Consider the following 24,329-nt stretch of genomic DNA (forward strand, 5'->3'; position numbering starts at 1 on the left):
CTCATTGAATATTCAACGCGCGCTCTGCTTGCCTTTTTTTCAGTGTGCTTGAGAAAACGCCTTTTTAATTCTCGGTCCATACACAAGCAGTGTCAAAGGTCGAGAAATAATGAACTGCGGAGACATGGAAGTGACCTCTGCAAGCGCCACCACTGCTCCAAAGTGAATGCTTCGGAATGGGACTTTGGTCCAAATATTTGATGTGACATTTGGATACAATTTCAGTGGACTCTTTTTACCCTCATTGTTTAACCATACTGTCCCCCTCTTTCAGGCCACATGTGAACGTGCACATCAGACTCAGCCGAGACAACTGGGAACAAGAGGCCCTCAGCGTCACTGAGGTAACCAAACTAAACAATTCAATGCATTTCAAATATAGAAATGTACGCGGTCATTTCCAAAAGGACTATCTCATAAAGTATATAAGTGTACCATGGCTTCACATCGGTATTAGTGATACATTTGTAAGGCCTCCCTAAAAATGAATGTAGTGCACCGTGACTCGTGAGTCCTAATGCATGTGATATGGTGCGTTGTTTAACTGTATTTTAATTTATATATGGATTAGGCAAACAGCAGACATGTGATTTATGCAGTTCAACACTGTAGTGTAGCAATGATAGACTTTATTATAGTTTGGCATTACGGAAATCAGGCAACTTTAAGTGAGAGTCATTTTGAATAAGTACGACAGAGGCAAGTGCAGCTTCTCTCCGTGGTGAAGAGAAGCTGCACACACACCCACTAATACGCGCGCACAGCTCACGCGCACACGCCGAACATATTTAGGCATGGTTCACAAAGCGACAGTGTTTCTATGTGTAGATACAGACCGGGTAACTCTCTTATTGATCACAGTATAATTGCAGTACTTGGAGCACCTAATGTACCTAAAGCACGAGGACTCTCGCTGCCTGTTTATCTGCAGTTTAGTGGCTCGCTCTGATGTGCAGTGTGGAGCAGGAGCGCCCTCTGGTGGCAACAGGGTGATTAACAACAACACTAGTATGGAAATATTCACCCCAAATAGTTGTATTATTTTTCAAAATAACAATTTCACGTAAGCATACAGTGGGAATTTTAAACTGTCCTCCATAAGAACAAACAAAAAAATGGCTCTTGGTCATACCATGTCGGAGTAGGACTTTCATATTTACGTTGGATTGCCAGATCCTTCAGGGAAGAAGTTGGTATAATATTAGTTTGCAAATGATCCCCTAAGGTAACAAATACCCAGAGTAGTCCAAACAAACGGTGGAGTGGAAAGTGGAGACCTCAAGTGTAATCAATATAACATCTTTTTTGGATATAAGGGTTTGTTAGAATTGTAGCTCTTTGACACTGTGTGTGTTTTAAATGTAATCCATGTTTTAGCAGAACCACTGACTCATGTGATTTCAGAACATTTTATTCTCATAACTTTTGGTTGTAACAAAATTCATTAAGTGTCCTATATGTACATCACTTCAAAGGCCGTCATCAGATAATTACGGCAAACCCTCACAATTCTCAGTTCAGTTGTTTTTCCTATGAATACAGACGCTTCAGTCCATCATTTTCAGTATCAACAAGTGTACAAAAGTTACAAAGAAAAATAACAACAACTGCTCATTTCTTCAACTTTAAAAAAAAGAATAATTATAAAACGCTGTAATCATTCATCCAGTCCATCCAAACTAAAATATAATAACACTGTGTCCTCATTTACATCCACATCTTTAGACAATACACTGTAGCCTCCTTTAACATTCAAACTATGTTATGGTCATGGGCCCCGAAACTAAAAAACAACAAATCCCGTGTTTTTTGAATTCAAAGAAAAGAGGCATGAAACTGGAGAAACCGTCGTCTGACTTTGACTCAAACACATGAAATACAGTCAGCGTGCACAAAGTAAAATCCAGTTTAATGTCAGCACAGCAGCATCATCACAAAGTCTTTACTACAATGCTGCTTGTCATTGTTGTCAAAAACCAACAACGACAAAAATGTCCACAAAGCAATTACAGAAAATAAAGATACACATGAATTAAAACTCTTCCGTGGGTAAATATCTAAATTCAGTTTGCGATATATATTTAGAGAAGTCCTTTTAAATATATGGGGTTTTTTTGTAAATCACATTGACCTCAGCTTACTGCGGAGTCAATACATACAGTATAAAGATATCAAGTTTACTTTATATCGTGTGTATGTTTATAAAGGAATAAATAAACACATCTTCATCTAAATAGCTGTTAACCTTTTTCTGCACACTTCCTGTATTCAGAGCCCTCAATGTCTGAGGATGAATTCAGTTTAGACATATATCATAGACACACATAGGTTGTGTTTGTTGCCCTCGCCAATAGGGAGGTTATGTTTTCATCAGCAGGATTAAGTTCAAGCTATTCTAGGAACTCTGTGGAAGGGTGTAGCATCGGGGGGGGGGAGCCTAAAAAGTAACATTTGAAATGGCTAGCAACCTTAAGTCTTATGAGTTTATCTATAATCTGAATACCGTGGGCACTAGGAAACTTCCCTTTTTTTGGCATTGTCTGATATTTTTTCAGACCCGGCGATTCATTGACTAATATGCATAGTAGTAGTAGATTTCAAACAAATAATTGCATCCCTAGATCCAGTCAAGCTTTCACACACATCACGGCTTCATTCACTCAAATGCTTCAGAATCAGATTTTTCACAAAGCCCCCAAGCAACGCCTGATTCATAGCAAACAAAATGCCTAGATTAACAATAGGTAACCGTATCATCCTCCTGAGTGTCCTCCTATATACTTTATGTATTTACACACAGCCAGTCTCACAGTCAGTGCCTTCACCTCCAGTCACTCAATCTGTCTGTGGCTCCTGCTGTCAAATATCATGGACCTCCTCTGCGGCTGGTAGAAGCAGCTGGTTGACGTTTCCAGTCTCTGTCCACTTTTTGGAATAGTCATTTTGTTTTGAAGGGCGACCCCCTCCGCCATCTCTTTAGTAAAGACATTCACCGCGGACGTTTCATCCAGGCTCTTGATGGAAGAAAGGAGCCTGCTGTCGTCTCCTGAGGGAGGATAGTCCATGATGGGAAAAGGAGGGCTGAGCAGGATGAGGCTCTGAGGTCTCTGCCTGTTCCTAAAGGACGGTCTCTGTAAGATGTTCCCTCTGTTAGGTCTGGGACAGTCCACAAACACTTCCAAACTGGGCGGGTGTCTCCTCCTGATGACTGGCAGCTCTGGAGTAGATGTGGTCTTCACAGACTCAGCAACAAGTGGGAGTTTTTGGTGTTTGGGTTCAGGCTCTTTATTCTCCAGCTCCTCCTTGAGATCGGACATCACCGGAGCATTGCTTTTCTCTGCCATCGTCTTAGGATGTTCCTTTTCTTTTTCCTTAGCTTCGTCAAAGTCCTTCTCGTGTCTGGAGGGAGGTATCTGACTGTACTGCACCTTTGGAGGGACGACGGGCACGGCTTTGGCCTGGCATGTTTTGATCATGAAGGCTGTTCGCACCGATGACACGCTCACCGGGGCTGAATTTCTGCGTAGAGGCGCCTGGCGATCACTCAGAAACAACTCCAGGTCTGAGGGCAACCTGCTGGCTACAGATTCAGAGGAGGTCAGCAGTCCTTTCTGACACGAGGAGAACTCTGTTGAATCACGGTTCTGCTGATTAGAAATGTCTCTGATGCATCGATTTCCGAGGTCCAAATTTAGTGAATATGGTCGGTGTTTAGAGTAGCTGTTTTCTTCTCTCTTCTCCGCCTCATAAGACATCTGTCTGTAAAACCTCTGAGATGACACTGTGTTCTTCTGTTTTGCTTTTCCTGTGTGAGGTTGTGCTATGTTACTGCCGTTCACACTGACCCCCGGTGGCAAACACGTCCATTTAGTCTCTGGTTTGCTACTGGTAGTCAGAGGAGTGCTTCCTGAGGGGTGCTCTGTGCTTTTAATGAGAGACTGTTTGATATTATCAACTGAAGCCGATGAAATGTGAGTTTCCCCCAGAGAGCTGAAGGGCGATAGTCGGTTAAGAAACTCCTCCACGTCCGGTGAGTGGAGAGGACTGGTAACCCATAACTCGTTGGAGCTAAAATCCTCCCAAGGCTCCACCAAGTCCAGCTCCTCTGAGTTTCTCCCACTTCTTTCGCCGAGGTTTGGCAGCTCCAATGTGTTACGTTTCTCCTCCAAACACACCGACAGCCTTTGGATAACTTCTGGAATCACATTCTTCATTGCTCCATCACAGGGGATGTTTTTGTCTCCTTGAGGAACTTCACTTTCCTCTGATTTCTTGTTGGCATCATCTGCTCCTAAGATGCCTACAACCTCTGGAGTATCCTCTATCGTCAGAGGATTCACAACTTTATCCGTTTCCTTTAAAGTAAGTTGACCCTGATTGGTTTCATCTTTGTGTAAGGGTGTGATTTTCAGATGCAGCTTCTTCTTTTTCTCATCCAAGCTGTCAGCAGGAGGGGTGATTTCGGTGTTTTTGTGAAGTGAAATGTCTGACCCTGAGGGCTGTTTCTGTGCAGAGTCTCCAGTGGCGATTACACGGTCACTCAAAGAGGTATTTGAAGACTGCTCCCTGAATAACAAAGACAGAGACGGAGAGCTGCGGCTTCGCTTTGACTTAACGTCCATTGTTAACCTTGTGCCCTCAAACCTGCCCTTGGAGCCGAAAACGGGGTTAAAAGTCTCATCCAGCAGGTCGATCTCAGGTTCAGTTATCTTCAGTTCCTGTTGGAGGTCAGTCCACGGCTGTTTCCCAGTAGAAGATCCTTTATCCTGAGAGACAAACCAAAACCAGAAAGGATTAAAACAACGATTCTAGGGCTGGCACTAATTATTGTTTCATCCAGGTTTTTATCAGCTAGCTGTTTTATTTATATCAGACAATTGTTTAAAAAAAATGTAATTTAGTGTTTCCCAAAGCCGAAAAACACTGCCTTTTTAAATATCTTGATTTTTCGGAGTTAAGAAACCAGGACATTAATATTACATAAGCTTGAATCAGAGAATTGGTTCTTTCCTTTCTGTTATAAAATTACTAAAACTGACTGAAAGTTGTTAAAAAAATGGTTGTTGATTAAAGGTTTACAACTAATTCAGTTATTGATGATTCCATGATTCATATCTAAACCAAATACACATAATATCCAGTTTGAGTCAAAGTAGGCCTATGACCCTATTAATCCTGTTAAACCTAAAGGTACTTTATTTAAATCCACTGAAAACTTTAGCCCTAAAAAGCAAAAAGTTGTCTGCAATTCTGCTGAAGTTAAGCACAACTTCCTACGGGACTTAGGGCCTACCAGTTGCATGGCTGTCTGCTGGTTGTGCGCCTCTTTCCCAGGAGATGGCGCTGTGTCTTTGCCGTCCCTTGCATTTGCAGGGGAGGCTGGTTCCAGTTCAGAAGTATTCATCCCTCTTTGACCTTCCTTAACCACGTCTTTGCCTGCATCTGCATTTTTCAAAGAACACAACATTGTTTTACACATGTAGAGTTTGATTTCAGTATGTCGCACAACACGCCTTTATGAAATGTGATAATGGAAGGTGTCCTCACGCTTTGGCGGGACTCTGTGTATCGGTTCCTCTTTCTTTTTCCGCTCGGTTCCTTCCTGCTTTCTTGGATCCAGTAGGGGGAACGTGTTGCTCTTTCCACTGTTGCTGCTCTGCTCGGAGCTCTCCCTGAAGGGTTTCAGAGTAGCTGCTTTGTCCTTGGCGTGGCCCCTGCACGGCGTGCTGTTGGAGCTGATAACGGCTGACACCCGCAGAGGTACAGACACAGCAAAAGGCTCAGATATGTTGACGGCCCTGCGCTGATGCCTTGGCGAAGACTCCAGCGGGAAGAAGCTTCCTGGGAAGGAGGGCCGAGAGGAGCTGCTTTGGGAGGAGCCCGAGTACAACATCCGCCTGCTTTTCGGCGAGGTGGGCTTGTAGCCACTGACTTCATCCCCTTTGTAAACCTTCAGTTGCTCTGGCAGTGTTTTTTGGGGGGGAGCAGAGGCACCAGTTGACCCCTGTTGGTTAATTTTTGAGCTCCAGCCGCCTGTTGCCTCGTCGGCTTTGGTCCCTTTATACTCCCAACTCTGGTCATGTTCGCTCAGGTCATACAGCAAGTCAGATCCCAGCGTTCTGGATTTCACATCTTGACCAAAAAGACTTCCAGATCCACCCGCTGGGCTGCTGTTTCCTGTCCTGTCATCATCTGCGTGGTAAAAAATAATATTACATGTCACTACACAACATACATTTTGCTCTGTGTTTATATAAAGCCTAGTTTTAGCCCCACCTGTTGGTAAGGAGCATAAGGACTCCATGCTCCTGGATGGACGAAGAGCTGCCTTTTCTGTCGGGGAGAACAATATGATCACACTCTGACTTAACATGTCGTTATAGAGGCTGTAAATCTGTTCCTTTTGGAGACTTTACCTGTCCCTTGTGCTCTTATGAACACGCTGCCATTCCGGCTCAGTTTACCCTTCGAGTCCACAGACCGCCCCAAGTTAAAGATGGACTTCCATTTCTTTGATTTCCCAGAAAACTTTCTCCTTGAAGACAAAGAGATTGTTAAGATATTCCCCAGATGGTTCTGACCGTAATACATACAAGCAGCAATTGTACACTGAACTTAAATCTGTCATACTTGCTGTCTGATATGTCTATGACGGTGTGGTAGAGCGTGGCCGTGCTGGTGTCAGGCAGGCTGTTTTCTCGCTGGCGTTCTCTGTGCACCGGGTGGTTTGGACCTAAAGAGCGGGCCTGGGCTTCTTCCAGGCTCATCAGCTTCATCGGCCCACACTGGCCGCTGATTGGGAGGGTAGCGTACTTCTCCTCACACTTCAAACTCGGTCCTGGAGAAGTAAAACAAGTCGATGATCAGGAAATTCCATATCCCAAGAAATATCCCAGAAATGAATTTGTATTTGTTGAATGTGATACCTTCTTTGGGTTTTATTTGCGCCGAACCATTGAAGATCTCCTCTCTGTGGTTTAGAATAAACTCAACCACTGACTGTTGTATCCGCACCTCCTGGAAGGCCATGTCTCCATTACTACCGGACGCCTCAATGTCTTTAGACCTGACAAAATAAGAGATAAGAACAAGAATGTTTTATGAATGCATATCTTCTAAAAGAAAACCCCCACACATCATCCATGAGAGCTGTAAGTATGAATAGCTAGCTAAGCTCACCTCAATAGATTTGGAGCCCACACCAGCGCCAGGTTACGAGTGTGCATGTTTGTCTTTGTGCTTAAGGTGGCAATGTGGGCCAGGTGTTTGGTAAGGTATTCCAGAGTCCTGAGGAGGGATCACAAACACATTTATTACAGCATCACAGGTAAAACCTGGCAGACAGGAAAGCCAGCTGTAAAATAGTCTTTATGGATGATAGTTTAAAGATGTTCACCTGAAGTGAGGGGTCGGCAGTTCTTTGATGACCCCCTGAATGTGTAAAAGTCTCTCATGGTCCCCCTGAACCAGGACTGTTTTCTGCATGTAGAACAGACAGAAAGATACTGAAGAACTGTGAGGTATCTTACATCCCAGCCCACAAAAATGCAGGCAAACCAATCTATGGTCGAGGCGTATAAACAGTACAACATGTCCGCTTCATTAAGTCAGTCCTGCATGAGGTCGTCAACATAAGAAGTTGTTAAAACGTCCTCTGTCTAACGGCTGCATAAAGATTAATCACATCACTTAATTTAACAGATTCTGCTCAATGCTCATGTTGTTAAGCATTCCTTGCTTTCCAAGGAAAATTGGGTTTGGGAATGTTTTTATTTGACTTTTCCCGAAACTCTCCTGGAGTCTTCAGGCCAGCACAGCACAAGATGTATGAATGCCAAGTTATGCTAATAGCCCGTCAAGGTACACAGAAAGCTACACAGAAAGCATGAACCAGGCCTTACAGCTTGCTATTCCTCCTCTCCTGCTCCCCTCTATAAAGTCTTTTTCAAATCCGCACTTCAGCCAGTTCGCTTCAGTTCTAAATGTAGAAGTTGTTTCCCTGCAATTTTGGTGACAGTTTGATATTTCAATCCTGACCTGGTCTCATTATGCTTTAGAAGCAATGCCCTTTCTTGATTGCAAAAGCAATGTTTGTAATCTTTTTAGTCATATGTGCAGGGGCATGTTTTTATGATTATGGGCAGCATAACTGCTCCTTTTAATAGCTTAGAGGATTTAATTACAAAGATAATCAATGTTGTTTAATTAAGTAATACAATATGTAATTTGCTTACAGTTCAGAAGACATCTGCTACAAGTACTGTTTTCTCCAGGGAAGAGATGAAAACAAGAGCAACGGATGAGCTCACACTCATGGAAAATGATAATAAATAAGATCTTTATAGCAGTAACTCAAATATACTGCAGGACTTTGTGGAAAAAATGGGCATAGGATGTTGGGGTTGCCTTTCGATCTGCTGCTAATTACTGTTTGTCTAACACACACACACACACACACACACACACACACACACACACACACACACACACACACACACACACACACACACACACACACACACACGTGTGAATTGAATGTACTTACAGTGAATTTGCTGTATAGCTCGTATGTGAGCAGAGGATTGGGTAGCTCCCTGAAGAACAGCTTACATAAGGAACCCACACAGTGGATGTCCTGGAGGTACACTTCCTCTGTAAGGTCAGGGCACGCCTCGCAACAGAATTCCTGCCTACACACACATACACATACACACGCACACAGTTAGCTGAATGCTTTGATTGTTACCACCCCTGCTAACTTTTGTTACAGTACGTGGCTTGTTGGATTGAAGTGCATCCAGTCGACTTTAGAAGAAGAAAACAAGCTCTGAGAAATCAATATGTAGTAAATAAAGGATATTATTAAGTGTTCATTCAGCCTGCATGGATAAAGAAAATAGCTGGACTAACACTTATTTTATGGACATGTTTAAGATAATATTTAATTTATCTTAGAAGTATTTTTTACTGAAGCAAACAGAATGTATAGATTGGTAATTATATAGAATGAAATGCTTTAAAATATCCTGCTTTATAATGAAATTCTAATCCCTATCTGCTGATGTTACATATTTTCTATAAGGTGAGGTGTACCTGAGGCGCTGGATATTCGAGGTGACCCCTGACAGTCTGTAGATCCCGTCCACAATCCCATGTTCCTCGATGAACTCTGCACATTTCTTCAGAACCTGAGGAACTAAAATGGAGAAATTGTGTGAGTCATGTACTTTTAATACTGGGCTTGATGGTCCCATTAAAGCATAGAAGCAGGAGAAGGAGCTGTGAATGCAACGTGTCAGCGGGAACAATGCACACAAGGCTGACTTCATGGTATAGGGTTTGTTCCACTATGTCTGTTTTCTATTCCTGAGGGCCGCTGATTGTAGGTGGACTTAGACAGGAAGTTAAAAATGGTTTGTTTGTTTCAGAGGAAGGTTGACACACCCAGTCCTTGTAGCTGGTATTACTTACGACATTTCCTCTAATAGAAAACGGCTTTTGAAACGTTACCAATGACCTACACAGCTTTCCAAACAACAGAACATCACTCTCTGTACACAAGTGTTTTTACCTGCGCTTTAACAAATTTAATGGGAACTGTGAGCTAACTGTGGTTTTACAGCCAAATCACATGCTCTGCTTTATGCTGACCATAACTTCCCTTAAGTTCATACTGAAAATAACAAACGGTTGCAAAAAAAAATGCAATAATGCAACTTGATGTTGTGCATATTTGGAATCATTTTTGATTCATTGGTTAATGCAAAAACACGTACTTAAGCTAAAGTTATTCGTTGAGTGAGGGAACTGATTGGTACAGGTGAGAGGAAACACAATTAGGTTATTTTTAAAGTCTTTTTTTGAATAACTTTCTACTTTGTCCAATTGCTTTTCATACAAAAACTGACATCTAAACAGTGTGTAATATTAGGTGGTATTGAGTAATGAAATGCCAGTCGAGGTTTAAAAAACGCACTGCTTGATGTTCACATGTGAAAAATCAACGGTATTTCTGACAAATCTGTCATTTAGAGACACAAAAAGGTATTTTAAGTTCCATATGCGGCCTCGCATTTCTAAACCTCTAACATTTTAACTTTTACTTCCACATCTTTTGGCTTTTAACAGATCTGGCTAACAAAATTCATCCTCCATAAAATAGAATAAGCATTTTGGCAATGGTTCATCTCACAGTAATCATGGCAGACACCAGGAATCTGCCATTTACATTCTCATCTATTTGACTTAATTGGACTTTCAGGGACATGCCTGTGGTCAAATATAACTGTGGAGCCTTCATTTAGAGCCTCTCCGTCTCTGCTTTGAGTGGACTAAAACAACATACAGATTTTTTTAGACACTTTATGACACATGAAACGAAATGTGTGACAAAGAAAATGTCAAGGTACCATTTGATTCAGCGTGTTTGTTCGCATGGTAGCATTAAATGTTATTTTGGACGATGAAACTACAGCTGCTGCTCAGTGGTTGACTTTCCAAAAAGCCTCAGCAGCTCTGCAGTGTTTGTTTTGGTCAGGGTTTATAAAAGTAGTATAGGAAAACATTGCTTGTTGACTGAAACACCTTCAAAGATTCAGGGTGCAGATTATCAAACCCTGTCTGAAAGATTGTCGTGAAAAGATTACGGTTGTATATTTCCTGCTCCAGATGACTCATGTGTCTATATATAGCCTTTGGGTAACTGCTGATTTAGAGTTGCCTTTCTGAAAATGCAGTTTTACAAAAAGGAACATGAATTAAATGTTATGAAACAACCTCACATATACAGTTCCAGAAAAAATTAAGAGACCACTCCACATTTTTCTTGAATCTCAATCCCTTCATGTATGGCAGCCATTCCAGTGTCTGTTGAATTCCAACACAGACAAACATTGAAATAATAAAACAAGAGAAAATGATAATGCTGAAGTGGTCTCTTAATTTTTTCCGGGGCTGTATATGATTGTGCGACAGGAGGTGAGAGTTGTATACCCTTCGCTTGTGATTATATCAGATAACACATCTCCTAAAAGATATCCTCTCTTTAAAAGATTTCTCTCACAAATAACAAGATATCATGAGTACAGTGTATCAGCATGCAACTCCTTTGTTGTTGTGAGGAGGAGTAAAGAATTCAGATTCAGGAGGACTTTCTGAGCAGCTGGGATTTGGATCTATTTGAAAAAGTAGATCTATATGTGGGGAACATGTAGGCATCATATTACCTTGATAGTCACTGTATCCTGATTTAAAGTGTCTGTGTATACATGTAGTGTTAAAAGTGTTTGGAGTGTCTACATTGTCTCTGTTACTTTGTCTGAACTCCCAGTAGTATTCATATCAGTCACAAAGCACTCACAATCTAAAAACACAATACGTCTGCTCCACATCCATGAACCAAACCTCCTCCCTCACTTCCTGCACCGAATGCTCTGCCTCACAGAGCGTCCACTGTAACAGGTCTTCCTTAAAGTTGTCCTCTTCACATACCTGCACGTGGGACACTTCACCTTTCCGACAACTCAATGTGTGCCCAAGATTAAAACCACAGAACAGTTTCATCCACATACGATCAGAATAAATAAGAGGAATTCAAGAATCCTCTCAAACAAACGTGGCAACATTTGAGTGTTTTTGTACATTTATCTTCTCTTCTGTTTTTTTCTCGACTTTGAATTTTCTCCCATCCATCGGCAGCAGGACCGCCCGGTCTTTAAAAACACAAAACTATCCATAGGAACTAAAGCCACCGTAGGAAATTGATGCCCAAAAATGTCCGAGCCACACCCAAATTCACAAATGACCCTTTAATACAGCCAATGTGTTAATGAATGGCCTTACTACAGCAAATGTAAAACACATGTTTACCTGCTTTTCATTTATGTAGTCTTTGAACAAAGCCAGTATTTGTTGTATACAGACACTTTCTGAATGTTTTCCGTCTTAAAGATGTATATGGATAACGTTATTATAGGTTTACTTATGTAGGAAACTACTAATAAACCTCCTTATTTGATATAAATGTGACATACATTATATATATAGTGTGTAGTTTGATGCTAGTCATTTTAAAAGGAGTGTTGGATGTCAAAGAAAGCAATATAAAAAAAGTTTACCATCCTGCCCGGAGTTCTGGAGATGTTCTATCAGGTCACAGCCGAACACATTTTCATTTCCTTTCTTTTTGGACTTCTGCTTAGTCCCTTTATTCTTCATGTGGCTCCAGTTAGTCGTCCCGAAGTTTAAAACAAACAGATCCTTGGAGGAACAGCGATCGATCCATATGACCCCATAAAGAGAGAGGTTGAGTTCTTAGGTCAAAGAAGCTGCCACAAATCTCAGCAATCGGCTCTCAAAACGCTGCATCCGCTCACATTCTGACTAACCGCACGGTTGGAGGCTGAGAGCAGAAGTGACGTCACATTTTTGAACTTTAAGCTCTTTTTAGTTTGGCATAACTTGTGAGTGATGATCAAAGAAATGGCATGGTGTGAGAGTAGCTTGGCTGGGACGTGGCAGTCCGCTGCTTTATCTGTGAAGGATTTGCAGAAACAGCATTAGAATCGGTTGGTTTCCTGTTGTTTTTTCACCCCCAGCCAGTCTCTCTCTGCTGCTTTTTTATCTCCTCCTCTTTTCCTTCATTCCACACAGGCTCCCCTTTTCACTGGCTTCTCTGTATCTGAGGAAGCACATGAAGAGAGGCAGAGGCCCTCAGGAACATTACTTTTGAGTTATAATCTGATTTCCACTTGAGGTGTTTTCAAATATTATAAGTTTAGAGATGGACTCGTGGCAGGGATTTTAAAAATGTTGAGACCATGTAAAGGGGAGGGAAGTGAGGTGAAGGGAGGAGAACAGCTGACTTCTGTTTCTCTCCTGGTTTAGGAATTACTGACTTCTTTTATCCATTTTTTTTTTTGTTGTCATGTGGCCAAACTTGGAGCTAACGGGAAAGCTGCTCTCGGCCTTCCTGAATGCTCCCAATGTATACAATTTCCTGTGCAAAGAGCCTGGGCTCGAAAACAAAAACAGACGGGTTCTGAAGGAAGAGGGAAGTGGGAGGCGACTCCAGCGAGGGCCTGAAGGGCACAGATGGGAAATGGGGGGGGGGGGAGAGACTCGGAGTGGGGGGTGAGGAGATGGATGACACACATGGTTCTCGTTACTAGCTGCTATGCGTTTCATGTTTTTCAAACTGGAATGCAACCTAATCTCGAAGACGTAATCAATGTATGGATTAAAGGTAAACACCGGTGTGAGACAAAGCTTGTTTGTATGTAGTACTAAAGGCGTCTTCCTGTCTTGATTAAATGTAATCCAATTACATCTCCACGCTCCCTACATTATGAAAAATCCCCCGGTGGTGATGATATAATGTTCATATTTGTAGACTTTCACATGGGAAAATTACACCTCCTGAAACCCAAATTACATAAATTGAGGTCTGAAATTGTACAGCTGCAAAATCCTGAACTTTCCCTGGGGTGATTTAACATTTTTTTTAAAAACAACAATCTAGTCACTCATTGCAGAACATTTATATTCCATGTTAACCCCTGTTGGACCACTGTCAAACCCCCACTCACCGCAGGTAAACATCTATTCCAGCGTCGAACATCAACATGTCAAACCAGCAATACATGTCTGCTAAAAACGTTGTTTGGTGATAACGTAACCATGACTTTTGATACACAGACAACAGAGGAATCCACTGACCCACTAAGATTTTACACTTAACTCGATTGGCTTCTCAGCTGCTGACATGCACTCTTACTGTAGTCACAAAAAAACTTGCCTCATAACCGTGCGCTCCTCTACTTTAGAGCTGCAACGATTAGATGACTCATTGCTCACTATTTTGATAATATTTTCTCTCTCAAAAATAGAGTTTTCTTACTTTCTCTGTTCTGAACTAGCAAAACAAGATAAGTAAAGACACACCTTGGACTTTGAGAAAAGGGGATGAACACTTTTTTAGACCAACTGTTACTGTATTAACTGATACAGAAATGACTTGTTAGCTGCAGTCATTTTGTCCTTTTAGCTCTGCTTTTGGTCTCCACCAACACCTGAGGGTGTTATCTAGCTTATTAGCTGCTAAATGCGCCACTAATTACCTTATTTTCAATGCAATATACAAACATGTGAACTCAACCGATGACATAAAGATAAAGTCTGGATTGTCTATTTACTCAAAGAACAAAGGCACTATCTTTGCATGTATTCCAGCTCTCCTTGGTGTTGCAAATGAACATCCCACTTGTGAATTATTTTACTCTGGTACTATTTGTCCAATCAGGAACAATACAGCACTCATGATAGACTCCACTGGCATTTAAACATATCTGAATGGGCTAGTTTGTAGAGGAGATCCCAGTGTTCTCGCTTGGAGAGTAGATATTGTTGTGCTAAAAGTGTTTTGTGAATGTCACATGTGAACTACATGACCAGGCCAGGCTGTCGACAAGACAAAGCTTTCTTTCTGCACCATAGGAAGAGGAGATGACGTTATCCTGTCCACACAAAGCCCCAGACATCCCGCTCTTTCTTTCCACTGGTTAAAAAAAAAAGAGAAAAAGAGGTCCATGCTGAGAAGACATGTCGTTGTATCTGAAGTGAAGGGGTTATTCTTGTCCTTACTTTTAGTATGTGTCCTTCTTACTCTGAGGGATGCAATGTCTTAGATTGGTAGATGGAAGTTATGCAATGAGGGAAAATATTTCTAATATAAAATGTTCTTTTTAAAGGTGAACATGTTAAAGATGTTGTGACTGAGTAGGGCTGTCTTACCAATATACTGCAAGTTAACATGAGCTATGCTACTTCCAGATGGATCAGAATTCATTAAAGTTAACATTTTATGACTTCACACTATACATTTATATTATATTTCATTTAATATTCCATCACATTGCACTATTTACTATCTGTATATTTCTTATTTTTATTTCAATTTTTTTTGCTATGCTTCATATTGTATTGTATTTTGCTGCGGTAACGAAAACATTTCCCAATTTGGGATAAATAAAGTATTTCCGATTAAAGAAAACATAAACCAGTATGAATTGATGTATGCTCTTGCTCTACGCTCTCCATCGCACCAGGTGCAAACTATTTTCCGTACGGAAGTTCATTCTGTTTCATCTTAACTTGGTTGCACAAAAACCTGTTAATCGTATACTCATAAACTACAACGCTGCTGTTCTGGTGTTGTGTTCATGACTTCCCCAAAAACTTGTAAGTGTCTAATTTGAAGGAAGGATTTGACACATGTTCAAGCCTCCATTGGCCAGCCTGAATACAACTGCACTATTATGCAAGGAAACGTGGAGAAAACTCAATTGTAAAAGGGGGTTCTACCTTCCCCTCAGCTGTGCAGATGGTGTGGCAAATTATTGTAATGGACGCCTTTGTCTAATTCATGGAAGGAATAAGTTGATTTAAAGGGAATGTGTGCAGCTGATTCACTTGACGTCAGCTAACAATGAAGCGTTCAAGAAGAGAAAGAAGAATTTACCCCTTAATGGTCCCATAGAAGGGAGATGTACATCCTGCAACAGACCCATCCTAGTGTTGGGAGCAGTGGGCTGCCATATGTACTAGCGTGGAGAGCAGTGTAGGGAACGGCGCCTTGCTCAGGGACACTTCGGTAGCACTTAATCTATCCGGGGCTGGGACCGGTGACCTCGTAGTTCCCAGGTCAAGTCCCTATGGACTTCGCCACCACTGCCAGTACCTAATCTTCTGAAACTGGCTGTATATACGCACGTGCATTTACAATAAATCCTAGTGATTCAACATGTATGTAAAGTGGTCTTGTTGTCTTGTTGAGTTAAAATCCGTTTCATCTGGAGTGAAAAAAACAGGTTATTTATTTGTTCTAAACTAACTTACTTGAGCTGACACGTGTCCCATTAGTGGGACAGCTTCCCTCATTTCAACAGAACAAAACCAGTTTGTTATTTTGTATCCATGACAGTTTTGGGCATTGACAGCAGCACACATTTCCTCACAGTAATGTAATCCTTCTGTATTTAACAAGGCAACAGAACTCACTGTTTTTCCAATGTTGCTCTCAAGGACCTCCACTGGTCGGGCCCATGTACTGCAGGCTGTTACACGCACTGCCATCACACAGAACCTCAGTAATACAGTGTACTACGTGGGAGCTTAAAAAGGGGTTTCATAGGGGATTGGTTGTTTCCTATAATCATCGATAGGAGGGAATACATACATGGATATAAACCACAATTGTAGCTTGTTGCCTTTAAACACAAAAAACTCCAAGACGATTCATAAGAAAAATACTATTTATTAAAGAGAAAAGAAGATACTCCTATTAAAAGTGGAATGCATAATCCCTTTCTCTCTCCCAACAACACAGACATCCCAAACCAACATACAACCAAAACCAAAAGACATTCTTCAAGAGTTAATATGACATCCCTTTTCATATAAAAATGTAAATAAAGTTAGTAAAAGGTTTGATGCTACAATACCAACCACAATGTTTGTAATCACTTTACAAAATCCTATTGAGTTTAACAATAGTTTTCCATGTAGAGGTTTTAACCTTCATTCAAAAAAAGAAACGTCAAACATTCATTCATGTTTGAAACGCGACGAGTCACAGACCGTCATCTAGTAAGCACTCAAGATGGCTTCCACTTAACGTCGACTCACGAAAAGATGTTCAGTTTACCAGGAATGTGAAATTAAGATTTAAAGTGAACGGTTCGGAAAGATACAGTGGTATGCAAAAGTTTGGGCACCCCTTAGGAAAACCACTGCATCAGTTTGTCACTTGCTGAGCTTTTGAAGCAGCAACTTCATTTTAACATATGTTATACCTTATGGTAACAGAAACATCTCAGTAGTGAAATAACTTTTATTGGTCAAACAGAAACATGTTTATGTGCATTCAAACAAAAATAGGTATGTGCATAAATTTGGGCACCCCTAAGAAATAATTCCATTAATATTTAGTATTGCCTCCTTTTGCTGCAATAACGGCCTGTAGACGCCTCCTGTAGCCACAGACAAGTCCCTTAAGCCTGGCAGGTGGTATTTTGGCCCATTCTTCCACACAAAACGTCTCCAGTTCAGTCAGGTTTCTTGGCCTCCGTGCATGGACAGCCTTCTTCAAATAAATCCATACATTTTCAATGATGTTAAGGTCTGGGGACTGGGATGGCCATTCCAGAACATTGTACCTGTGCTTCTGCATGAATTCCTTGGTGGATTTTGATCGGTGCTTAGGATCATTGTCCTGCTGAAAAATCCAACCCCGGCGTAGCTTCAACTTTGTGACTGACTCTAGAACATTCTTGTCAAGAATCTCCTGGTACTGTAAGGAATTCATGTGGCCCTCAACTTTAACAAGTTTTCCAGTACCTGTGCTAGCCACACAGCCCCATAACATGATAGATCCTCCACCAAATTTTACAGTGGGCAACAAGTTCTTTTCATTGAATGCAGTGTGTTTTTTTCGCCATGCATACCTGTTCATGTTATGACCAAATAACTCAATCTTGGTCTCATCTGACCACAGTATTTTGTTCCAAAATGCTTCTGGCTTGTCCAGATGTGCTTTTGCATACCTCATGCGACTCTTCTTGTGATTAACACTCAGGAAAGGCTTTTTGCACATCACCCTTCCAATGAGCTCTTCCTGGTGCAAAGTAAGCTGGATTGTGGAACGGTGAACAACTACACCATCAGCAGCCAGATGTTGTTGTAGTTCTCTGGAGGTGGTCTGTGGCTTCTCTGTGACCATTTTCACCATCCTTCGCCTGTGCCTTTCCCCTATTTTTGTCGGCCTACCACATCTTTCCTTCACACGGACTGTTCCTGTGGCCTTCCATTTCACAACTACGTTTCTGACTGTGGAGACAGACAGTTTAAACCTGTCAGATAATTTTTTGTACCCTTCTCCTAATTTATAATGTTGGATTATCTTAGCTTTCAGGTCAGTGGAGAGTTGTTTTGAGGTCCCCATCTTGCCACTCCCTAAGAAAGAACCTAGGCCAGGCACAGCCAGCTATTACCTATGTTAAATAGCCTTTTTCATGATTGGTTCCACCTGTCTTTGTAATTGAAGGTCTAATGAGCTAATCAAAGCAATTTTGTGCAGCAACCTGTCAGCTATAAATCCGTACAGGTGTTGAAATGAATGCTATTTATAAGGGTGCCCAAACTTTTGCACATCCCATTTTTTGCATTTTATTTTATTATAATAAAACTATGTAATGCTACCCTAAGAATTTTGGTCTGGAAAACACTAAAACGTCTACATCTTTGTAGGAAAACAAATGTTGTTGCTGTGATCTTCTATTATAAAGGAAAAGCAAATTGTCATGAAATCTCAGAGGGGTGCCCAAACTTTTGCATACCACTGTAAATAGGAGTGTCTCCAGTACACTAACCACTTGTCCCTATAGTCATATTGCTGTCTTAAAGGACGTAGGTTTTGCTGGTCGGACAAATAAAGAGCACACATGTTATAGTAGGTTCATAAAAGCAGCTACACTACCGTCAGAATATCATTCAACAAAATCATTTGAAGTATTTGATATGAGATGAAAAGTATGCAGTTTTCTAGGTTTTTTCACATAACAAGTATTGATAAAAAGACTTATCCTTTTAATATGTAAAGGCCATAAATAAGAATCAACCACCATTTCATTTCTGCATACAAGTCAAGCATGTAAGGCCTTACTGAATACATATCTTTTAAGAATGTGCAGTAAAATGAATCCCATCTGAATGTTAGGGCTCAATAAAATGCTTTTCAATAGAACATTTTTGATCATCAAAAGAGAGGTTGGAGTTATTAGGTCCTGGAAATGAACCCAGTTGGCACGAAGCATCCCAAGCCTTTCATTATTGTACGGCCGAAAATATTAAGAGGAATGTCATTTTATTCTAGGCAGCCTTCATAATTCAATTGACTAATTATAAGCTTGATCAATATGCATTAGTCATTTCCCAAATAATATATTTTAATTGAATATGACTTGTTTTTATCAACCCTCTGACTGTTTTTATTCCTATTTAGTGGTACTGGAGTTTTCCCTTTGCAGCCCAAAAGGTGATGAAAGAGATGAGTTTTCCTTATATACCCTAAGTCATTTATTTCTCACTGGTATGATACAGAGCCGTCATATTAACAGCAAACATTAGATCAGGAAAACCTCAGATATTTAGCAATCTTTAAGGATTTCTAGGCTTTTATTAATATTATCAAATTGTCCCATCGGTTGGACCCCGAAAATGCATTTACAAAAACAAAGACCTAACTTAGAGGTTATTTTCGTTCATCAGCGTGTAAAAAAAAAGCAGCCAAATAGAGCTTAAAGGTGAATCAGTCTGTGCCTCCCATAGTCCTGAGACATGGTGTAATTTGGCAAAATTATTGACACTCCTGTCTCTGTAGGGGCTTCAGAAAAAGGCAATACAGAAACAGAAGGAAGCACATCAAATACACAGTAAATGTGTTTCAGTTACAAAAAATATTAATGGCGGTTTGGCAGCTAGAGGGCAGCGATGACTTGGCCGCTGCCTATTGTTTTTTAGCATGCAGGTAACAATATTTTAAAGATGAAATACAAAAATGTGCAAAAAACCCCTAGCTAAACTTCATTTTATGATGTAAACTAATCCAAACAATGTGTATTTTGTGAGTTTTGCACACACATAGTAGCCTTTCTGCACTGAGCAGCCTAAACGTACTGCATAAAATATATAATTGAATATATTTTTGGTCACAGCAGGGCTTACTGTTTGAAATCTCAGCTCAGCGGCTTACCAATGTCCACAGTAACATTCACATAAAGAGGGAGCCTCTCCAACGACATTGTCTTATATGAGCAGCTGTTGAGTCCGTCCTTTCTCCAGACCAGCGGCGTGCGTCCTAACAATCTCATTCTAGGAAGTCGAATGAAAATAACATCAGATACAAACATTTCATTAAACCCAAAAAAGGCTTACAGGAAGTAAAACACACTATCTGCATTGCCTTACCTGTCTTTGTTTATTTGGTTGCCGCTGTCCCGTTTGTGAAACACCATGGTGTAGCGAGCTATATCAGCGGGCGGACGCACAATCTTCATTTTCTGCAGCTCCACCCTGCAGCAGAGGACAGTGTCGGTAAATCAATGTTGGAAAACTAAACTAAAAACTGTTGTTTCTGTCTCACCTGACGCGAAGGTCATCATCTTCTCCGCCCCAGCCCCAGTAATTGTTTGAGAATCCATTCACTTGGAAAAACTGGTCTCTGTTCATCGCTGTGACTCCTCCGAAGTAGCCTTTGTAACGCAGCCTAGGAGTGGAAGAATATTTTAAGATTAGGTCAGGCTGAGGACGCTGCCATCCGCTAATATTGTGTTCAACTGCGCCGACTCGTGAATTACAGTCATTTACTCCTACTGGTGCACTGACTTGTATCCTGTGGCGTTCCGGCCCACCACCAAGTGTTTGGGCTGCTTGTCACAGAAGTATAAATTGTGATCGTTTTCAGGGACCAGGTCCACGTCATGGAAGATGAAGCAGTCCCAACTGTAGTCCTTCAGCGCCTCCAAATACCCGACATTGAGTAACTTGGCACGATTAAAAGTTGCATCTCCAGCCTTTCAAACACAGAAGAAAACGAAAATAAATCACAATCTACTGCTGTCCTTTATAAACCATCTTTAGCTGAACGTTGAATATTATTACATAGTTGGAATTATAATGATTCAATAGTTGGGAGGGTCATGTACAGAACAGCCATAGCCATTATTTAATACTAGTTGTAGGTCAGTTAATGGATAACTTTTACTCTCGTATTGGTGTCACTACATTCAGATTAAAACATAGACTGCCTGGCAAGTAAATTTGAAGGGATTTGATTAAGTAACCACCATAAAATGCCTAAGCAGTGAACCACATGACCAAAACATATACTTTCATCCATTTAACTATGAAAGGGTTCTGTAATTAACATATATGGGGTTGTAAACTCTTATATAATAGTGCCTAGACTAGATAACTGCTGGCACATTGTTGTTTGCATGTCTGTAACACATTTTATAACCTTCTGCCCTTTAGTTACTGAAAGTGATACTTCCTTCTGGAAGTACTAAGAACATCATGTGTCTGCAGATGATTTGCCTTTGGCAGGTGGAATGTTTATTCTTTGTTTTCCACAGCCGTGCTTTCGTGCATCACAGAACTTGAGATGTTGCTTTCATGAAGTCTGCAAGTTTGATGTCTCCCAAACCACTGCTGTGTGCTAGAAATGGATTTCAATTATTTAGAGAAAAACATTGAACGTGCCTTTTTGTTTGATGTTTACCTCATGGCGTTTCCTCATTTCAATACATATTATAAAATCTAGTCAAACATCAAAGTTATACCTCATATTTGTCTCTGAGGTAGATCTATTATTGGTGCTGTCGCCTAATTGGGACTTAAAGTAAACTGGTTACAGGTAGTGCTGGGCAGTATTCTGTTTCATACCGAATACCGTGAACTTTATAGCACATGATATTAATGTTTCATATACTGCAGTACTGTTGAAAAAGTGGTGAAGGGTGCTCTGAAATGCACGCTGGGGTACAGTGCCAAGCGTAGTAGCAGTAGCATTACGTGAGGTTGTTTAGTTTCACTTATTCTGAACCTCAGGGTTGAAGGTCAATCATAAAAGAAGTATTTAAATGTGCACTCTGCAGTTTCAGAGAAGGGGGATATGTTTACATTTGCAAACAGTGCTTTTGTTGTTAGTGGTGATGTGGTATGCAAAGTTTGCACAACAAATTGGTTTACATTTTGCGGCTGTTTCCTGCATTCTGATTCCTTCCTCACAGAAGACTCACGAGGGCCACCACTGATCAGGTGGTTTTTTTGTGGGGCCAAAACGTATAAATGTAAATACATTTCCTATCATTGAAAAATAAATTAATATAATGTAATAAACAGTTATAATTGGAAAAATACTACTGCTTATACTGTATTTATACTACAATTCTTCAAGTATACCTTAATAAATAATGGTTTTATAAAGGAACTGTGTGACATGTTGGTCTGTGGAGTGTGTATACCTGCTGGATGATATAAATGGCGTAGTGTAGCTGCTGCCTCTGTAGAAAGGGGTGCAGGTGGTGCAGCAGGTAGAGGAGGTGTTTCTCTCTGCCGCGATGAGGGATGAGGATCGCTACGCTCTGCCTGGCTGTACAGTCTGAGGGCTCGAACTCGCCTTCAATAACTGCTTTGTTGTCGCTCTCCACATCCTTTAGTTTCAGAGAGGATTCAAAGGACAGCTTCACAGCTCCTCTGTGGAAGTTAGCAAACAGAAATCCGATCATTCTACACGTGACTGCTTTTAATGCCTCCCTTTTTTGAACCAAAACAGGACAGAAAATGAAGCAAATGCAATTCACACGTGTTTCTATACAATAGAGCTAAGAGAAAATGGGGGAGGAAAATTGTATGTTTATACACGACATTCAAGAAAAGGCAGGTTAAACACTGTAGTCACAGTTTTCTACTGTCCTGTTGGGTAAAGATGGAGTCCTTAAAAAATGTATACAGAACAAATCATTCTACTCATCAAGCAGACACCACTGACAGGTAGATTAAGATTACTAATGAGAAAGCAAGCTCGATAAATAATACAAAGTAAGCCGCCGCCTTTTAAACATGCACTTACGTAGCAGCGGTGACTCCTCAGGGCATTGTTCTTTTGCTGCTGGAGTAATCAAGCGATCGGGGGTTGCTGTCAAAGCGTTCAGTTTCTCCCTCAGACTCTCTCCTTTGACAAGAGCTTGTGGCGTGGCAAATGAAACCGGAGCTTCTTTCATGGTTTCACCGGACAGATTTGCAATCCATGCCAGCACGGAGAGCGAGATGAGGAAAAGAAACAAATATTTCCCCCTCCTAAAAACCTTGCACACAGGCAAACAGAAGCCCATAGCTGTGTGACTGATCTGATGGGAAGACAGCAAAAGTGGCAACTGTAGATGCTGTTAGATCTAGTTTCACTATCCAGTCATCCCATGGCAATGAAACATGGTTCAGAACTATACAGTGAATCAAGTTTATGATCACTGAGGAGAAAGCAAAACTTATTGATGAAGATCCATCGCTGATCCCTGCAACTCCACTTTCAGGGTGTGAGGCCAAAAACCTGACAACTGTAGAAGGATAAAGAGAGGAAATGTGTTAGGAAATCACACTATGACACATTTCTACCTATTCTAACTTCCTGTAACTTAACACCTGCCCTATTGTTCTCCTTGATAAAGTTTAGTTTCACATTACAGAGCCACATTTTTCTTCTCACCTGTCCCAAATAATCTATCAAATATCTAACTATTATTTTAATGATTTATTAACCTGCTATTTTTCATTCACTGCTTGATGGATCATTGATTTGAATTAATAATTTCCTGCAAAAGTGTGTCCTCTCACGTGGCACTATAAAAGCTAACATTGATTTTACCGTTGTACAACATCTTCTAAATTTCCAAAAATTGATTTTACACTAAAACAAATAACAAAGTTAAACAAGATGATTTCAAGGTAACGCCCTCCAGTTTATACAACAGAACAGTGACCATGTACACAAAAACAAGTATAATGTGAGTCTCCATTCTGAATTATGGGCTGTAGAAAAAATCGTACTAAAGAGCAAAGCTGTGATATTCAGTATATTGTGTGTTTGACCCTGATTTGGGGGCTGGACAGTAACAAGCTAACGTCGGCTAGCTCTGAGAAAAACACAACATTATCTTTAACTGCTCATATATCATGTAAAACTGCAAGACACTAGCGTTACCTTTTACATCACTGACAGCCCCCCTTTCTCCTGATTACAGTCCGTGTTTTAATAACATTAAAAGCTCAAATGCGTCCAGAGAACAGGAGCTGCAGCTGTGCCCAGATGAGCTCTGTGTTCAGAGTTAGCATAGCTAGCTGACAAATGCGAAGGGGTGTAACAGTGTAGAGTTACTGTGAAGTGCTGTAAAAGTTCAACACTAGCATTGAGCTAACAGTCGCACACAGTATGGCAATATTTCAGTGAAACGCAACAAAGTAAGCTGCTGTTTTTATTGACAGAATATTATAAATCAGAAGTTAGTAGTAGTGTAGTAGTGGTTAGAGCATCTTACCTCTCAGGCTCAAGCTGACGTTATGGTTATCATCCCGGGAGACGTCAAACCGTGTGTCATGGCAGCGTAGATAAACTGTACTTCCGTTGGGTGGCTTTCGAAGTAAAAGCTTAAGCGCTTAACAGAGGAAGATACATTAGGACATATAGTCTATAAGATGAGGAAAAAAATCATGTAAAG

At 40.8% G+C, this 24,329-nt stretch overlaps 2 protein-coding genes across 3 annotated transcripts; both read right to left on the reverse strand.

The window, feature by feature from the left end:
• Nucleotides 1-1,395: 1,395 nt before the first annotated feature.
• Nucleotides 1,396-12,555, reverse strand: arhgap31 (Rho GTPase activating protein 31). Of its 2 annotated transcripts, XM_063894966.1 has the most exons (12): nt 12,117-12,555; nt 9,094-9,196; nt 8,546-8,690; nt 7,397-7,479; nt 7,180-7,287; nt 6,927-7,066; nt 6,631-6,838; nt 6,417-6,535; nt 6,277-6,333; nt 5,548-6,192; nt 5,294-5,442; nt 1,396-4,766 (listed from the first exon to the last, which is right to left on the reverse strand). In XM_063894966.1, exons 1-12 carry the CDS (start codon nt 12,214-12,216, stop codon nt 2,832-2,834), a joined length of 3,792 nt encoding a protein of 1,263 aa, XP_063751036.1. In that variant the 5' UTR covers nt 12,217-12,555; the 3' UTR covers nt 1,396-2,831. The 2 variants fall into 2 exon arrangements, with proteins under 2 accessions (XP_063751036.1, XP_063751037.1); XM_063894967.1 differs by lacking the exons at nt 8,546-8,690; nt 9,094-9,196; nt 12,117-12,555 and adding an exon at nt 8,235-8,273.
• Nucleotides 12,556-16,292: 3,737 nt separating this feature from the next.
• On the reverse strand, nt 16,293-24,230 carry b4galt4 (UDP-Gal:betaGlcNAc beta 1,4- galactosyltransferase, polypeptide 4). The gene is made up of 7 exons (XM_063894968.1): nt 24,150-24,230; nt 22,684-23,171; nt 22,080-22,311; nt 20,440-20,627; nt 20,198-20,320; nt 20,023-20,127; nt 16,293-19,926 (listed from the first exon to the last, which is right to left on the reverse strand). Exons 2-7 carry the CDS (start codon nt 22,947-22,949, stop codon nt 19,791-19,793), a joined length of 1,050 nt encoding a protein of 349 aa, XP_063751038.1. The 5' UTR covers nt 22,950-23,171; nt 24,150-24,230; the 3' UTR covers nt 16,293-19,790.
• Nucleotides 24,231-24,329: the final 99 nt, after the last annotated feature.

The sequence above is a fragment of the Eleginops maclovinus genome, chromosome 11 (genome assembly GCF_036324505.1).
Source record: "Eleginops maclovinus isolate JMC-PN-2008 ecotype Puerto Natales chromosome 11, JC_Emac_rtc_rv5, whole genome shotgun sequence".
Lineage (NCBI taxonomy): Eukaryota > Metazoa > Chordata > Actinopteri > Perciformes > Eleginopidae > Eleginops > Eleginops maclovinus.